The sequence below is a fragment of the Theropithecus gelada genome, chromosome 17, assembly GCF_003255815.1.
Source record: "Theropithecus gelada isolate Dixy chromosome 17, Tgel_1.0, whole genome shotgun sequence".
NCBI classification, from domain to species: domain Eukaryota; kingdom Metazoa; phylum Chordata; class Mammalia; order Primates; family Cercopithecidae; genus Theropithecus; species Theropithecus gelada.
In genome coordinates, this window is record NC_037685.1 from 37139769 (window position 1) to 37156516 (window position 16748).

At 40.9% G+C, this 16748-nt stretch overlaps 1 protein-coding gene across 3 annotated transcripts in view; it reads left to right on the top strand.

Annotated features, from left to right (window-relative positions):
- The window catches only part of IPO5 (importin 5), a 70604-nt gene extending 62661 nt beyond the window's left edge, over positions 1-7943 (top strand). For 2 of the 3 annotated variants that reach the window (XM_025364802.1, XM_025364800.1), the window contains 5 exons: positions 371-493; positions 2164-2383; positions 3274-3502; positions 4655-4796; positions 5408-7943. In XM_025364802.1, the coding sequence (XP_025220587.1) occupies positions 371-493; positions 2164-2383; positions 3274-3502; positions 4655-4796; positions 5408-5494 (801 nt within the window). In that variant the 3' untranslated portion in view covers positions 5495-7943. The remainder of the gene's footprint in view (positions 1-370; positions 494-2163; positions 2384-3273; positions 3503-4654; positions 4797-5407) is intronic. The other variant, XM_025364803.1, reaches the window with a different exon arrangement.
- The last annotated feature ends 8805 nt before the right edge of the window (positions 7944-16748 follow it).

Genomic DNA, 16748 nt, shown 5'->3' on the forward strand with positions numbered 1-16748 from the left:
CCCCGAAATGAGGATTATTCTGCTGAAAACAAAGTAAAAATAGTAAAAACACCTTCATTTCAGAATGTAGAAATTAGAGATAATTTTTCAACCCATCTATTTTAATTATGTTCTGAGGAAAATCTTTGCAGTAAATACAGTTCTTGCCACACACCTTTGTCTTTCCAAGTAAGACTGGCCTTTGATTAGTAAGAGACATGATAACCCACCCTTGACTTCAGTCTCTAGACTCATGATTTACCCTTAATTCAGGAATGAGAAATTGATTTTCTGCATTTTTTAAGGTTTTTATAAATGTTACTATTGATGATAGAAAATACACTTTTTAATCCATATGGGTGTGTATGTATGTGTGTGTTTTTTTTTCTAGGATGATAATGATGTTTATATTCTGACCAAAGTGTCAGATATTTTACATTCAATATTCAGTAGCTACAAAGAAAAGGTATTACCATGGTTTGAACAGCTGCTTCCGTTAATTGTCAACCTCATTGTAAGTGTTACCTTTCTTAGTAGTTGTTTTGGATAGTTAACCTAGAATTGTTTTCATTGCAGCATAAAATCTAATGCTTGAAGTTAAAATGGGTCTCAGAAATGATTGTTTCCATTGTACATCTTTGATTTTATCAGGTTGACTGCATTACCCTGGATATTTTCTCATTCATTGTATGCTTGAAGATTCCTACCTTAGTTTTCCATAGGCCAATTCAGTTCTAACACATCTGAAAGACATACAAGTGATTTTTTTTTTATTATTTCAGATTATATATGCCCTCCTAAATTAATAAAAGGAAACAGAATGGTTACTTCTTTTTTAGTGGACCATAGATAGTTCAATTATCTTTGTTATGTACTACCAGCAATCATGGATTATGGATAATGGGCATATATATATATATATATATATATATATATATATATATATTTTTTTTTAAACCTTCTCTCACCCATATATTTGATGTTTTAAAAAATGTTTTATAGACTTTTGTTTATTTGTTTTTCACAAGATAGAGTCTTGCTCTGTCGCCCAGGCTGGAGTGCAGTGGCGCGATCTCAGCTCACTGCAGCCTCCGACTTCTGGGTTCAAGCACTTCTCCTGCCTCCACCTCCCGAGTAGCTGGGATTACAGGCGCACGCCACCACGCCCAGCGAATTTTTTGTATTTTTAGTAGAGATGGGGTTTCACCATGTTGACCAGGCTGGTCACCAACTCCTGACCTCGTGATCCACCCACCTTGGCCTCCCGAAGTGCTAGGATTATAGGCATGAGCCACTGCTCCCAGCTCTAGACTTCCTATTTTAAAGCAGTTTTAGATTTACAACCAAATTGAACAGGAGGTACAGAGATTTCCCACGTGCCTGTGCCCCCATGCATGTATGGCCTCAGCACCATTAACACCCCCCATCACGGTAGTAGATACATGTGTTTCCATTTATGGGCCTACATCAACACATCATATAATGGCCTATTCAGTTTTTGGGGGGTTTTTTTTTTGTATCCTTAGTTGTGTTTTTTTGTTGGTTTTTAGTAGAGACGGGGTTTCATCGTATCGGCCAGACCGGTCTCAAACTCCTGACCTTGTGATCCGCCCGCCTTGGCCTCCCAAAGTGCTGGGATTACAGGCGTGAGCCACCGCACCCAGCCGTGTATTGGGTTTTTTAAAAATATATTATAAATTAGCAGCTGTCATCAGATATTTGGAATTTTTCTTTTTGGCTTTCAATTTTGCATTTTATTATATTAAATAGTACATTACATTTTTAAAAAGATTCAGGCACACATGACTTAGCCTGTTGAATAAATGCTATATGTTAAGATCTTTGCAGCTTTTATTATTATTGTATTTTTTTAATGTAGCATTACCATTATCTTTTTTAGAAAGTAGATTTATATACAGTGCTGCCACTGTCAGTTCTTCTGTGTGATAGTGTCAGATTGTAGAGTTCTGTAACAAATCACACATGTCTTTGAAACCTAAATTTTATTAAATCTGTGTATTTGATTGAATATCATTGGTCACAAGAAGTGGTTGTTACTATGTTTTCTTTTTTCTTTTGCCTATATCAGGAATATCAATGTAAGCAGATAGTCTATAGTGAATATTTCTTTACATTCTTTGTGTACACCAGTATTTGAAGCTTAAAAGAGAATTTCTTTTGTAGTGTCCACATAGACCATGGCCAGACAGACAATGGGGATTATGCATCTTTGATGATGTCATAGAACACTGTAGTCCAGCCTCATTTAAATATGCAGAATATTTCCTAAGACCAATGCTCCAATATGTATGTGACAACAGCCCAGAAGTCAGGCAAGCAGCTGCATATGGCCTGGGAGTCATGGCACAGTATGGTGGAGATAATTATCGCCCTTTTTGTACAGGTACCTTTGCTTATTCAGTTACGTGCATTCCAGACATCCTGTGTATCCCTACTTTACTCTTTACCACACTCCCAAACATTATTTGCCTATTTCTGCTGTAGTCTGTTTTCAAACATCTCATCTGTAGCATTTAGGATTTTAGATGATAAAAAGATATGATTTATTCTCATAGAAATAGAATCAAAGGCATCCCCTGCCCCCAGCCTTCCGGGGTGCATTTCTCTTTGCGTTTTGGTGATATACAATCACCTTAGAATAGGAATTTTTTTTTTTTTTTTAATTGAGACGGAGTCTTGCTCTGTCATCCAGCCTGGAGTGCAGTGGCGCAATCTCGGCTCACTGCAACCTCTGCCTCCCGGGTTCAAGCAGTTCTCCTGCTTCAGCCTCCCGAGTAGCTGGGACTACAGGCACCCGCCACCACAGCTGGCTAATTTTTTCTGTTTTTAGTAGAGACGGGGTTTCACCGTGTTAGCCAGGATGGTCTCGATCTCCTGACCTTGTGATCGGCCCACCTCAGCCTCCCAAAGTGCTGGAATTAGAGGCATGAGCCACCATGCCTGGCAGAGTAGGACTTTTAAAACTTATTGGGGAATATAGTTAAGCAGCTTTTAAAGCTGAAGTACCCTCGCGTGATGTGGTGAGTACTGTAAATCTGGAGGCCACTAATCTCTCTGGGTCTCTAAGTTAGTAGAGGACTAGTGCTCCTGTCCATGCTGTGGCAGTCCCCCCTGTTACCATTCTGTAATGACATAGCCAAGAAGACAACACTTGCCATACATTTTAACATTTCTTTACCATAATCAATATCTGGACCAAAAACAAAAATATGTATATTCATTTGCATGAAAATGTGAGATTTTAGCTGAACTTCTTTGAAATGCTTATTTTAGAAGCACTTCCCCTGCTGGTAAGAGTTATTCAGTCTGCGGATTCTAAGACCAAAGAAAATGTCAATGCTACAGAGAACTGCATCTCAGCAGTAGGGAAAATCATGAAGTTCAAGCCTGACTGTGTAAATGTTGAAGAGGTCCTTCCACACTGGTTGTCTTGGCTTCCACTACATGAAGATAAAGAAGAAGCTGTTCAGACTTTCAATTATCTGTGTGACCTGATTGAAAGGTAAGAAAGCAGACTGTGATCTTATTTCCTTCCCCTCCACAGTGCTTCCTGATTTTTCTTGTTTAACATCAGTCTTTTAAGGTTTAACCGATGATCTCTGCACAGTCCTCAGTTGGATAGGTTTATAACAGTGCTGTCTTTATAAGTCATATTAAGAAACCATATCACGGTTAACATTGCCCTTATAATAAGGTCTAATTTTGAGTTATTCTTTATGAAATTAGATTCAACAGATGAGGCACTTTAATTATTTATTTCTGTATTTTTAAATTTTTTTGGTAGTGACAAGGTCTTAACTGTTTTGCCCAGGCAGGTCTCAAACTCTTGGCCTCAAGATATTCTCCCACCTCAGCCTCCCAAAGTGCTGGGATTACAGGCATGAGCCACCAAACCTGGCCTAAGGGCATGTTGTTTAGTGTCTGTTTTCTAAGTCCAAGTTCCCCCCAAATATAATCAGATCTAAGCTCTGTCACTATTGATTATTATTTTTAGGTTATGAATAAATTTAAGGGCTACAACCAGTGGAGTTTGTAGCAATAGGCCAACAGGCATATTCTCCATGCTTGTTTTAAGTTTAAGTTCACATAAGAAATGGGTTTGAGTCTTCCACTGAGTACATCATTAAGGAATGTAACAGCCATCCTGCAGACTATGTGCTCCTGACCTGCTCCTGCATCTGAAATGACCAGGTCTTAATTATGCTATTTGATCATCTCCCTTGAAAACGACTACTCTGAAATTCTCTTAGTGACAAAGACTAGAATTCTTAAATTCACTGTTAGGTTTTTTCCTGTTAAACTTGCCTGAGTTTATTTCCCAGTTTGTTCTTGAAATGTTTATATAATTTTTTTGAACTTCAGAGTTATTTTAGAAGCAATTTTGTAGTAGCAAAATAAAATTTGTGTTAAGAAACTTAGTAATACAATACATTTTTTTAAGACATCACAAATTATTTATAAGGTATTTGGAGCATTCTGTTGTGTTTGGCCCTTAAAACAATCCTGAGAGATGAGTCCAGTATTTTTTTTTTTTTTCTTATTTAGGAAGAAACTAAAGAGTTCATATGTAAGAATGGCTGGTTTTCTTAGTGAACACATAATCATATTTCTCCTTATAAATTTCACTTACTAAGGTTTTCTTCTTGTTTGTCAGTAATCATCCAATTGTTCTTGGCCCAAACAATACCAATCTGCCCAAAATATTTAGTATAATTGCGGAAGGAGAAATGCATGAGGCAATTAAACATGAAGATCCTTGTGCCAAACGTCTGGCCAATGTCGTTCGCCAAGTACAGGTAAGCTGATTTGGTTGAATTGGGAAAGGGGAGATAAAGCCTTTTTGTCTTTATATTCCTCTATGAGAAGAAACTAGAAATCTAATAGCTAAGGGAATTTTATTTTTATATTTTCATAGTCTCTTGTCTGTAAGCCTCAAATGGATTATACTTAATGTAATCCATCCATATGTTCTTATTATTTATTAGAATTAAAACCTTCAGCTTAGGACCTTTTGAGCCTACCAGTTGGTGCTTAACACAAGCTTATTATGTGTAGTTTTTCTGCCTATCTGAAGAAAAAAAACTGAGATGTAATAATAACTTGGCACCTGCCAAGAAACTTTATAGATGATTTTTACTTCCTATATTCATGTGGTATATGGGTTACTTTAAGATGTTACCTGCTTTGTGTAGCTTTATCAATGCAAAAATGAAGAAACCTTACTGTAAATGAAATGAACTTTAAAAAAATGAACAGATTTCTTGCTTTTACAATGATACTCATCAAAATAAACTACCTAGGGAGAAGGTATTTTGGCATTATTACAGTCTACCTATGATGATGATTAAAATCCTTCCAAATGAGCATTTTGCCATGTCTAAGTCTCTGAACATGTTTCTTTCCCTAGACTTCTGGAGGACTGTGGACTGAGTGCATAGCACAGCTCAGTCCTGAGCAGCAGGCCGCCATTCAGGAGCTCCTGAACTCTGCGTGAAGGGCCTTAATGTCACCCACCGGAAAACTAACTCCAAATAAACGCTTACCCTTTCGTTTAGGTTTCTTTGTTTTGTTTTTGAGCAAAAGAGAGCGGTAGTGTTGTGTGTAGGCCATTCTGGAGAGCCATGAGCAGGAAGAGCAGCGCTGTGTTGCAGAATGGAGTTTCCATGGATTTCTACCAGACCAGTGAAGGAGTTCCTGGAAGCCCTGCAGTAGCACTGAAGAGTATTTTTCTATTGGTATAACCCACCCACCTGAAGGGGAAAGGGAAATCAAATTAATTTTTCTCGTTAGACGTAAGGAAATTTAAGGAAAAACAGCTTTAAGAACAGTTACTCAGCGTAGGTGTGTGTTCACACAGATTGCTCTGCACTCAGTGTTCATTGTTAATTGGAGTGTGAGTCTTTCTGTAGGGTAGAAAGAAGCCTACTACCCAGCAAACCACTAGACCCAAAAGTTGAAAAAAACTGATGACAGACAACAAGCATGAAGATGGCATATTTGATGTCACTTTGGTTCTTTTTCCCAGAAGGCTTATACAGTGACTCAGTCGGGAAGCTTTCCAGCTTCCAGCCCTTGAATGTGAAGTGTCATTGGCATGTCTGGCAGTAGTCTCTTATTCACTCCTCAATAAACAACATTGAATACAAAAGAGGCTTGTGTAAAAACTCAGTACTGTCTGGCTTGGATTCATTTCATGTTTTTACTATAAGAATGATCTAATATTTTTTTAAAGTAATAGCTATCAGTAATAGCTGAGTGTTTTTTCCCCTAATATTTTCCTTGTGCAATTCAGTCTTAAGCATCGAGTTTTTACCATCTTCCACTGTAAGCTAAGTTATGATACCTATTCCATTCACAATTGGTGTTCTTTTTAAGGTTTGCAAATTTCAGCCAATTTTGTAGCTAGGATTGTTCTGATTAGCTCAAAAAGATTTGGCTTATTGTTTTCATTGCAAATTATAATTGCTGTAGAGCCACACACAACTTTTGAACTTATAAGTATTATGGCTAAAGTTATTTGCTGAAAATTTCAGTAAAATGTGTGAATGTTTCTTTATGTATTAACCTCATAGCAGTAAATGACTTGCTGTTGTTTAATTTTTCTAAGGCATCTTAATAGACTTCTGTTGAAAACTTCAGTGTTAACATTTTTATAGTTTGTACTAAATTTAACCGTGATATAAAAATGAATTTTATGCATAGATCAGAATTTTAAATTAAAGGTTTTTTCTTTAAATGATTTGTATTACTTTATTAAAACTAAATCTGAAATGGAATAGAAAATAGAATGGATTACATACAGATGGTTTACTTGTTAGCAGATGCCCTTCAAATATATTTTCCGTTTGCAGCACAACACCATTGCCTGGAGGCTTCCAAATCTAGCAAAACAAAATATTAAATGACTTCACCTGCGCAGTCCTTGGTTTCAGTGGATGGATACCTGTGGGCTCTTGTAATGTGTGTGGTAATATTTGGAGCTTTATAGCCTGTATTCCTTGGGAGAAAAAGATGGGAATTGGAGTAAAAAATGTGTCAAGACAACCCATTTCTGCTTTCTTATGTAGCATCTGCAAAGCCGATTCATATACTGATGCCAGTCAGCTAGAGCAATGTAGGTTTTTAAAATTTAAATTATGACTACACTTTATTACTACACTTTCAGAAAAGAAACATGTTGAAAACATGGCATACCTGCAGGAGTTGAGATGACAGTGTGGTCAGAGGATGTGTTTGGGAGAAGCTAGTGTTTGCTGGGCACCGCGCTAAGTGCTTTGGGAGCAAGAACTTCCTACCTTCCAGTTTAAACACTAGTGGTATTATTGTCAGCCGCTCACACCTGAGATGGACTTAGAGCAAGGTTCTAAGAGCTCTGAAAGAAGTGCTCTGTTCGATGCAGACTGGCAACATCCTCCTTGATAAAAGCAGAAAAGCAAAGAGGTAATTGTAGTTGAATCAAGTTAATAGGGAAGGTTGGTAGTAAATGCTGTTAGTGTGACATGATTCTGAAATCCAGAGCTCAGAACTAACTGCAAGATGTACCATGAACTAACAAGTCTTTGAAAGGACTTGGAGAAGCATTTTTAATACCTCATTGTGTCTATGCAAGATGAAAATTCGTGGAGTTTTTTTCTTGGCTTTTGTACCAAATTTAGGGGTCTTGATGTCAGCAAGTGATATATATTGTTTATAAATGCAAGCTGTTTCTGGAGGGAAAAAAATGTGTGTGGCTCTTAGATTTTCTGGGAATTTTGTAACAAGTTACACGCACAAGTGTTAGACTCTTTCGCATAACTCAATTTGGAGTATTTTTTAAATGCTGTATCTTTAAAGAAAAGTAAAATTGTCTTAAAGCTAATTTGACACTTCTGTAATCAGAGGCAACCTTATAATTCTGGAGTTATAGTTTGACAGAACCATCAGTAAAGACATAACCAAATAAATGGTCTTGGTGCACCTGGTCTGATGATAAAAAAGGGGGGAGCTTACTTACAATCTTGCAAGCATTATATTTTTATAATCTAATCTTTTGAGTGGGTGCCTGTTTAAGCAACTTGAAAGGCTCAGGAGCTAGGTAAATGTTTTACTTAATTGCTTCATTCTGCCTAGGAGTATTGTTGCATCAGTTTTCTGTGTTGCACAGAAATCACCTTGCGGGCCGGGGTCGGTGGCTCACACCTGTAATCCCAGCACTTTGGGAGGCCAAGGCAGGTGGATCACCTGAGGTCAGGAGTTGGAGACCAGCCTGGCCAACATGGTGAAACCCCATCTCTACTAAAAATACAAAAAGTAGCCTGGTGTGGTGGCAGGTGCCTGTAATCCCAGCTACTCGGGAGGCTGAGGCAGGAGAATCACTTGAACCCGGGAGGCATGCAGTGAGCCCAGATTGTGCCACTGCACTCCAGCCTGGGCAACTGGGTGAGACTCCCATCTCAAATAAAAATTTAAAAAAAAAAAAAAAGGAAATTACTTTGCTTCTCTTAACCTTCTTTGCCACAAAAGATTAACAGCCAAAACCTGCCATGTTTGCTATTCCTAAGCAGATTTTCTTTCTCAGCCCTGAAAGTATGAGTACCACTATATTAGAAGAAGAAAATGAATGACCCGCAATGTATGCTCATCACACTTGGGAGGAAGCTTGGATATTTACTTCCAGCACTTGGAACTTCTGAAGGGTGATGCTGGGGAGTAGGGGTTAATTCTAACAACATCCCACCCTAGACTTGCACCCTTTTTCCCCACACGGCTGTAATCCTTCCAGTGTATGCCAGGACAACATTTGGGCTGATTATTTCTATGTATTTATTATATTTGAATGGATGAATACAAACATTTTAAAGATAAATTGTAGCTAAATTACTCACTTCTCAAAATGAATCCAGAAGTGGTACAATAATTTTTTGGTAAAACATTACAAAATTTTTTTTTCTAAATTCCACTAAGGCAGCAGAGTATAATTCTGAAATGTGTTCTTTCATAATTCAGGATCTTTCATTGTGTATTTCCTCTTGATCTATCATTTCTGTCCTCTTGACTAGCATTCAGATTGTAATGGAAACCAGAATAGTGCCACTTGCTATGAATCAGAAATTTGTTCCCCTGTTTCCTTAGAAGTTTTGTAACACATGGGTAGAAAATGTAAGAGTTTGGATCAGCCCGACAACTTGCTCCTGTGATCTTAAGGTACACCTTAAAAGATCATGGTGCTATGTGCTTATGACCAGAGGTTGGCAAATGTGTTCTCTAAGTTCGAGATAGTAAATATTTTAGCGCTCATCACCGAACAGTATGTGTTTGCGAGCCATAGGGTCTCACAAACCACTTAGCCATTGCATAGCCGTTGCAGTACGAAAGCAGCTGTGGACCATAGTAAACAAATGGGTTTGGCTGTATCCCAGTGAAACTTGACCAAGACAGGCTAGCCATAGCTGTGGAACTCTGAATAAAATCACTGCGTCGGTTAAAAAATCCCAGTCTGCCATGTACTCAGCTTACCTAAACGCTGTATATGCCTTAGTTTCCTTCTCTGTAAAATGGGAACAATAATAGTACATACCTTATAGAGGATTGAAACGGATTTAGAAGCCAGGCACATTAAGCATGGGCTATCAGAATTACACCTCAGTTCTATTAATACTTCCAGATAATTTAGGCAAACTTTTTTTTTTGAGATGGAGTCTCCCTCTGTTGCCAGGCTGGAGTGCAGTGGCACGATCTCCGATCACTGCGACCTCCACCTCCCAGGTTCAAGTGATTCTCGTGCCACAGCTTCCTGAGTAGCTGGGACTACAGGTGTGAGCCACCATGTCCAGCTAATTTTTGTATTTTTCATAGAGACAGGGTTTCACCATGTTGGCGAAAATGGTCTCTGTCTCTTGACCTCGTGATCTGCCTGCTTCGGCCCCCTAAAGTGATGGGATTACAGGTGTGAGCCAGGGCACCCGGCCGCAAGCTTTTTTTTTTTTTTTTCAAATTCTCTAATCAGCCTTGGCATTGGGAGGAAGCCTAGAAAGTTGTGGAAAATACCGGGAAACTTTGCAAAGTCAGTGAAGTTGTACCATAAATGTGGTGTGTGTGGACTATTTTACTTTCTTGACACTGTGATTGTGGTGTTTGAAGATGCCTGATCTGCATAAGACATGGCCCTAAATGCACCCATTGCCTCATCTGGAGCTCCACCCTAAAAAGCAGCAGTCTGTCCCTGTTTGGAGAAGACATTCAGACAGTTTGCTGCAAGAGCTGGTTTGTTCAGTACACTGAACTATAGGTCACCAGGGACTTTTGCCCCCATGCTGACATGGATCTGGCATCTGTAGGATGAGATCACTGTCGAGGCCATTGTACAGGAGTAGACAGCTGGAAGGCTTTGCCCCCTGGGTCACACTTCCTGCCTGGCTGTGGCCCCTTGCGGGAGCTCCTTAATCTCTTATGTAAAACAAAGTTAACAGCTACCACACAGGGTTGTTGTAAGGCTTAATATATGTATAAGCACCTAGAGCAGTGCCTAGCATTGTAGATTTGCTATTATGAGTACACATGCTGAAGAGATGGAAGTACATTTGGATAGCATTTCTTGTTAGTGTCAACCTAAAAGAGGATCCCTAAGAAGAAAAGATGTTTATTTGGGAGTAGAGCATTGCAATGGGAATGTGCATGCCATCATAGGTGATGAGTATATTCAGGAAGAAAAAGGTTTTTGTGGGGTTTTTTTGGTTTTGTTTACTTTTGTGATGACAGAGTGTTCCTATGTTACCCAGACTGCTCTTGAACTCCTGGGCTTAAGTAGTCTTCCTGCTTCAGCTTCCCAAAGTGCTGAGATTACAGGCGAGGAGAGAAAGGTTTATAAAGGAAGAAATGAGGATTACATCATTGTTTTGAGATAATTATCCCTGACTGCACAGGTCAGTAACAAGGGTGATGTCAGTCCAAGGTTGACAAACAGTTGGATGTGTGTGCTTGCAGAAGTATTTTTTGTGAGACTGCAATGGCCTTTGTGCAAAGTCATGATTTTTGTGATCTTTGTCATGCATACAAATATGAGAACCCTCTCTCTATGACCTTCTCCAGCTGTTTGTCTGGGTGTTCTTAACATTAGTGATTCCTTTTTTTTTTTTTTTTTTTTTTTTTTGAGGAGTCTTGCTCTGTCACCCAGCCTGGAATGCAGTGGCGCGATCTTGGCTCACTGCAACCCCCACCTCCCGGGTTCAAGCGATTCTCCTGCCCCAGCCTCCTGAGTAGCTGGGATTACAGGCATGTACCGCCATGCCTGGCTGATTTTTGTATTTTTAGTAGAGATGGGGCTTCACTATGATGGCCAGGCTGATCTTGAACTTCCAACCTCAGGTGATCCACCCACCTCGGCCTCCCAAAGTGCTGGGAGTACAGGGTGAGCCACCGAGTCTGGCCTAGTGACTCCATTTTGATTCTGACAATTTTCAAATTAGTTACCTATGTCATAAAACATGCAAACCATGGAAAATGGAAGTACTTGCTAACCAAGAATTTGATTGACTTTTGTTAAGCTATGTGACCAAAACTGTGTTAGGCTTGCATGATAAAGGGCCAAGTAAAACACATGGTCTGTGCTACAGGAGGCACATCATTAAGGAAAAGTAAAGGGTGCACTGGGTGTACCCTTTGATGAAGAAATCAAAGTAAATTCACTTAATATTGCAAATAGGATGTGCGTTGAGCTGCTTCAATTTCAGCATTATAGCAAACTGCACCAAAGATAAAAACAGACATGCTCCTGGTCATTGAGAAATCCCTCCCTAGGTGATGCATTTTCCAGCCTTGCTACTCGCAATTGGTTGGTCTTGGGCTGCTGCAGAGGTGACCCAGAGTGTGGCATTTGTGACCAGACAGTTCACAATATGTGCTCCCTTGGAAGGTGAGGGAGCCAGACAGGCAAACAGGAAGTTTTGATCTCCCAAACTGCCTTACAGCCAACCCCAGATCCTTCCTAGGGGCAGTATTGCTGTGAGATAGTCCCCTTTCAATCAACTGACAATTGGGTTGGCAATGAAGAAAGAACCTGCCAGATTATCGGTAGCCATTTAGAAAGTTGGCCCCAAACCCCAAAGCAGTTACTGTCTTGTTTCATCCTTCCTAGAACTCTCCTAATGGGGTGTGTGGTCCTTTTTGGTGTGTCTGTTTCTGTCCCAAGTGTGCTGTTGCTGCTTAATCACACTCCTGAATTTTCTCAAACCTTCTATGATTTAGGGATTAACTGGCATGTTTTATCTAGTTTTAAGAATTTAGCCAGCCGGCACAGTGGCTAACACCTATAATCCCAGCACTTTGGGAGACCAAGGTGGATGGATCACAAGGTCAAGAGTTTGAGACCAGCCTGGCCAATATGGTGAAACCCCATCTCTACTGAAAATAAACAAATTAGCCAGGCGCAGTGGCAGGCACTTGTAGTCCCGCTACTCGGGAGGCCAAGGCAAGAGAATTTCTTGAACCTGGGAGGCGGAGGTTGCAGTGAGCCAAGATCACACCACTGCACTCCAGCCTGGACAACAGAGCGAGACCCTGTCTCAAAACAAAAAAAAAGAATTTAGCCATTGAGACTGGGCTCACACCTGTAATCGCAACATTTTGGGAAGCTGAGGTAGGTGAATCGTTTGAGCCCAGGAGTTCAAGACCAGCCTAGGCAACATGGAGAAACCCCATCTCTACTAAAAATGCAAAAAAATAGGCATAGTGGTTCAGGTGTGTAGTCCCAGCTACTTGGGAGGCTAAGGTGGGAGGATAGCTTCAGCCTAGGAGGCTGAAGCTGCAGTGAGCCATGATTGCATCACTGCATTCCAGCCTGGGTAACAGAGTGAGACCCTGTCTCAAAAAAAAAAAAAAAAAAAAAAAAGCCAATAAAATAAAGTCCCTTCTGATTAGGAAATATTGAAAGTGAAATTTTTTTTTTTTTTTTTTTTTTTTTGAGACAGAGTCTCGCTCTGTCTCCCAGGCTGGAGTGCACTGGTGTGATCTCAGCTCACTGCAAGCTCTGCCTCCCGGGTTCACGCCATTCTCCTGCCTTAGCCTCCTGAGTAGCTGGGACTACAGGCGCCCGCCGCCACGCCCGGCTAATTTTTTGCATTTTTTAGTAGAGACGGGTTTCACTCTGTTAGCCAGGATGGTCTCGATCTGCTGACCTCGTGATCCACCCGCCTTGGCCTCCCAAAGTGCTGGGATTACAGGCGTGAGCCACCGCGCCCAGCTGAAAGTGAAAATATTTAAGCAGTTAGGACCCTATTGCATTTTCTAATTTAAAAAAGAATCTACAGTTTATTGCTGAAGGGTGAAAGAAGATAGTTGTGTTTGAAGAAAAATATAGCCCGTCACTATCTTGAGCGTTCTCCAATTGGTTCTCACGGGAAAAGGCTGCCATTACTACAAATGGTCAATAACCCAAAAGACAAAGGCTCACATTGTAGCTGATATTTCAAGAAGAGTGCAAATACGAAACAGCAACACTAATGTGGAGACTGGTGATGGGCAGAGACGATGACTGCAGTCGGGTCTTTAGTGCAATGACTGGCCCAAGCGGCAATGACAAAGGATCCCAAGACAGGCCTCGTGGAGGATCTGTCTGTTTCATAGAATGGATTGCCCTTTGCTCCAGGGATATGATCCTCAAGAGTCTTCGGACCGTGTTGTCGGGGCTGCAATCATCTGTCCAGTTACTTTAGTGGCACGGTGCGTGAGGGGCCCTCGCTGGCCTTCAGAGCGGCCACTCGGCCAAAGCTGCTGTCTTTCCCCAGCAATCCGCCCATGCAGTGGGAAACACCAAGAGGCTATTCCCAGAAGCAGGGCTGATTCCATCCCCTGTCATCCAACTCATTACTTGAAGCCTCTCCCGCCCAAACTCCCCAACAGACTGCCCCCGCAGGCTTTCTGCTGCTTCCAGAGCTGCTGCCTCGGCCTTCAGGTAAGGTGCTGTTTTCCTGATCCTTGCTTACGCTTCATGGCACCAGGAAAACATTTGCCCCTTCCTCAGGCCTGTTTCCCTTGAAAACATGCTGTCCTAGCAGCACTGCCTTCAGCGAGGGAGTGATATAGAAGAGAATGCATTATTTGTAAATAGTGTCTTCTGGGCGTCCCTCTGGTTTCCTCTGCTACATGTGTGGTGGAGGGTGCCAGTGAGAATTAAATGGAAAGATGTAACTGACGTGCTCAGGGCAGTGCCTGCTCAGCACTGGCAGTGGCTACAGTGACAGCTATGCTCAGATCCCGGGGACCAGCCCCCAATCATTCAAACATTCTCAAAGCCAACCAAGATTGAGAACCTGCTGGAAATCTGAGCTTCCCATGTCTAAACTCATCTGAAAATTTTGCAGGAAATATTGTAATCACTTGAGAACAGATGAGAAAAGATTTCTCAAATCCACTGCTAGGGGTGTCTAGAGAAGGAATGCATCTTCCTTTTGTTTTCATGTTATAAACTGTAGGGGTATTCTCTTTCTCTCTCTGTCTCTCTGTCTCTCTCTCTCACACACACACACACACACACTTTGGTAGAGACAGTGTGTTACTTTGTTGCCCAGGCGGGTTTCAAATTGCTAGCCTCAAGAGATCCTCCCACCTCGGCCTCCCGAAGTCCTGGGACTACAGGCATGAGCCACTGTACCAGCCTATATATGAGTATTTTAAGATAAATTCGGGAGAGCGGTAATTGGTTGGTTTGTGGGTTTTGTTTTTGTTTTTGTTTTGTTTTGTTTGAGACAGAGTCTTCTTTGTTGCCCAGGCTGGACTGCAGTGGCACCAGTGGCACCAGTGGCACCATCTCGGCTCACTGCAACCTCCGTCTCCCGGGTTCAAGCGATTCTCCTGCCTCAGCCTCCTGAGTAGCTGGGATTACAGGCGCCCGCCACCACGCCTGGCTAATTTTTTGTATTTTTAGTAGGGATGGGGTTTTGCCATGTTGCCAAGACTGGTTTCAAACTCCTGAGCTCAGGCAATCCACCCACGTCGGCCTCCCAAAGTGCTGGGATTACAGGCGTGAGCCACTGTGCCCTGCCGGTTTGTGGGTTTTTTGGGTTTTTTTTTCAATTGTTTTACTTTTTTACCCAATAGGCCACCTGTACGTAGTTCAAAATTCAAGACTTTTAAAACATTATTATTCAGTGAAAAGTCTCTTCTCTTACTCCTCAGCCATCCCCACCCAGCTTCCTCCTCTTATAAAGGAAAAGTCCACAAACTCGATCCTGACAGAACCTTTTTGCTTAATGTAATTCATAACCTCCTTCTGGAAGGAAATGAATGAAATGCCTACATGTCTTTCTGATGGGTAGGAACTATTCTAAGAAACCACCTGCCCACCTGGTAACCCAACCTGAATTCTTTAACCAAACATATAAGTCAACAGTGAGGCCAGGCGTGGTGGCTCATGCCTGTAATCCCAGCACTTTGGGAGGCCAAGGTGGGCGGATCACAAGGTCAGGAGATCGGGACCATCCTGGCTAACACAGTGAAACCTCATCTCTACTAAAAATACAAGAAATTAGCCGGGCGTGGTGGGGGGCACTTGTAATCCCAGCTACTCTGGAGGCTGAGGTAGGAGAATGGCATGAACCCGAGAGGCAGAGCTTGCAGTGAGCCGAGATCGTGCCACTGCACTCCAGCCTGGGCGACAGAGCAAGACTCCATCTCAAAAAAAAAAAAAAAAAGTCAACAATGATTAACTACATTTATTTTTTGCCTCTAAAATATCTCTACAATAAAAGAAGTTTTTGAAACTTACTGTAAGTAAATTTATAACACTCATAGCTATATTATCTGAAAAGGGTTTAAAAAAAAAAAAAAAAAAAACCAGAAGGAAAGATGATCAATTCTTATCTATCACTCCAGGATTATAAATATTTAGGAGACTTTTCAGAATAAAAGTTAAATCATTTTTGCTGGGAATTCTCAAAATTTAACCCTGTTAAAGATGAAAGTTGGCTGGGCGCGGTGGCTCACGTCTGTAATCCCAACACTTTGGGAAGCCCAGGCGGGTGGATCACAAGGTCAGGAGATCGAGACCATCCTGGCTAACACGGTGAAACTCCATCTCTACTAAAAAAAATACCAAAAAAAGAAAAGAAAGTTAAATACCCTTTGCCCTTTTCAATAAATGACAACCTATAAATTAGTATGCCCGGTGCTGGTTATCATCAAAATGTTAAAAACAGCATCACCATACTGAATTAGAACCTCATTTCATCTTAAACTAAGTGGCATTGGACTAAGTCTCCTTTACTACAATTCAGCCTATGAAGTTCTATTCTCATTGGGGAGCATATTTTCAAGTATGCATTTTTGTAAATTATAACGATCACATCTTTTAAAATTTAATAACATTATTCTGTTTTTAACATTTGTTTTATGGTTACCTTCTATTTATGACAAATGGGTCAGGCTCGGTGGCTCATCCCTGTAGTCCCAGCATTTTGGGAGGCTGGGGTGGAAGGATTGCTTGAGCCCAGGAGTTCCAGGCTATAGTAAGCTATGATTGTACCACTGCACTCCAGCCTAGGTGACAGAGTGAGACTGTCTCCAAAACAAAAACAAAACAAATACCAGTTTTTCATTTGTAGTAATGATTTAAAATTTTCTTTTCAAACACTTCAAAAACTAAAAGTCAGTGAGTTGATTTCTTTTTAATGTTAAGGTAAACAGAGTTACAGTTGTTCTGAGGATGTGGCAAAAATCATGCAGATGGTACTGATGATGGAAGTTCAGGAAATCCTTTTTCTTGCAGAGGGTAGCCA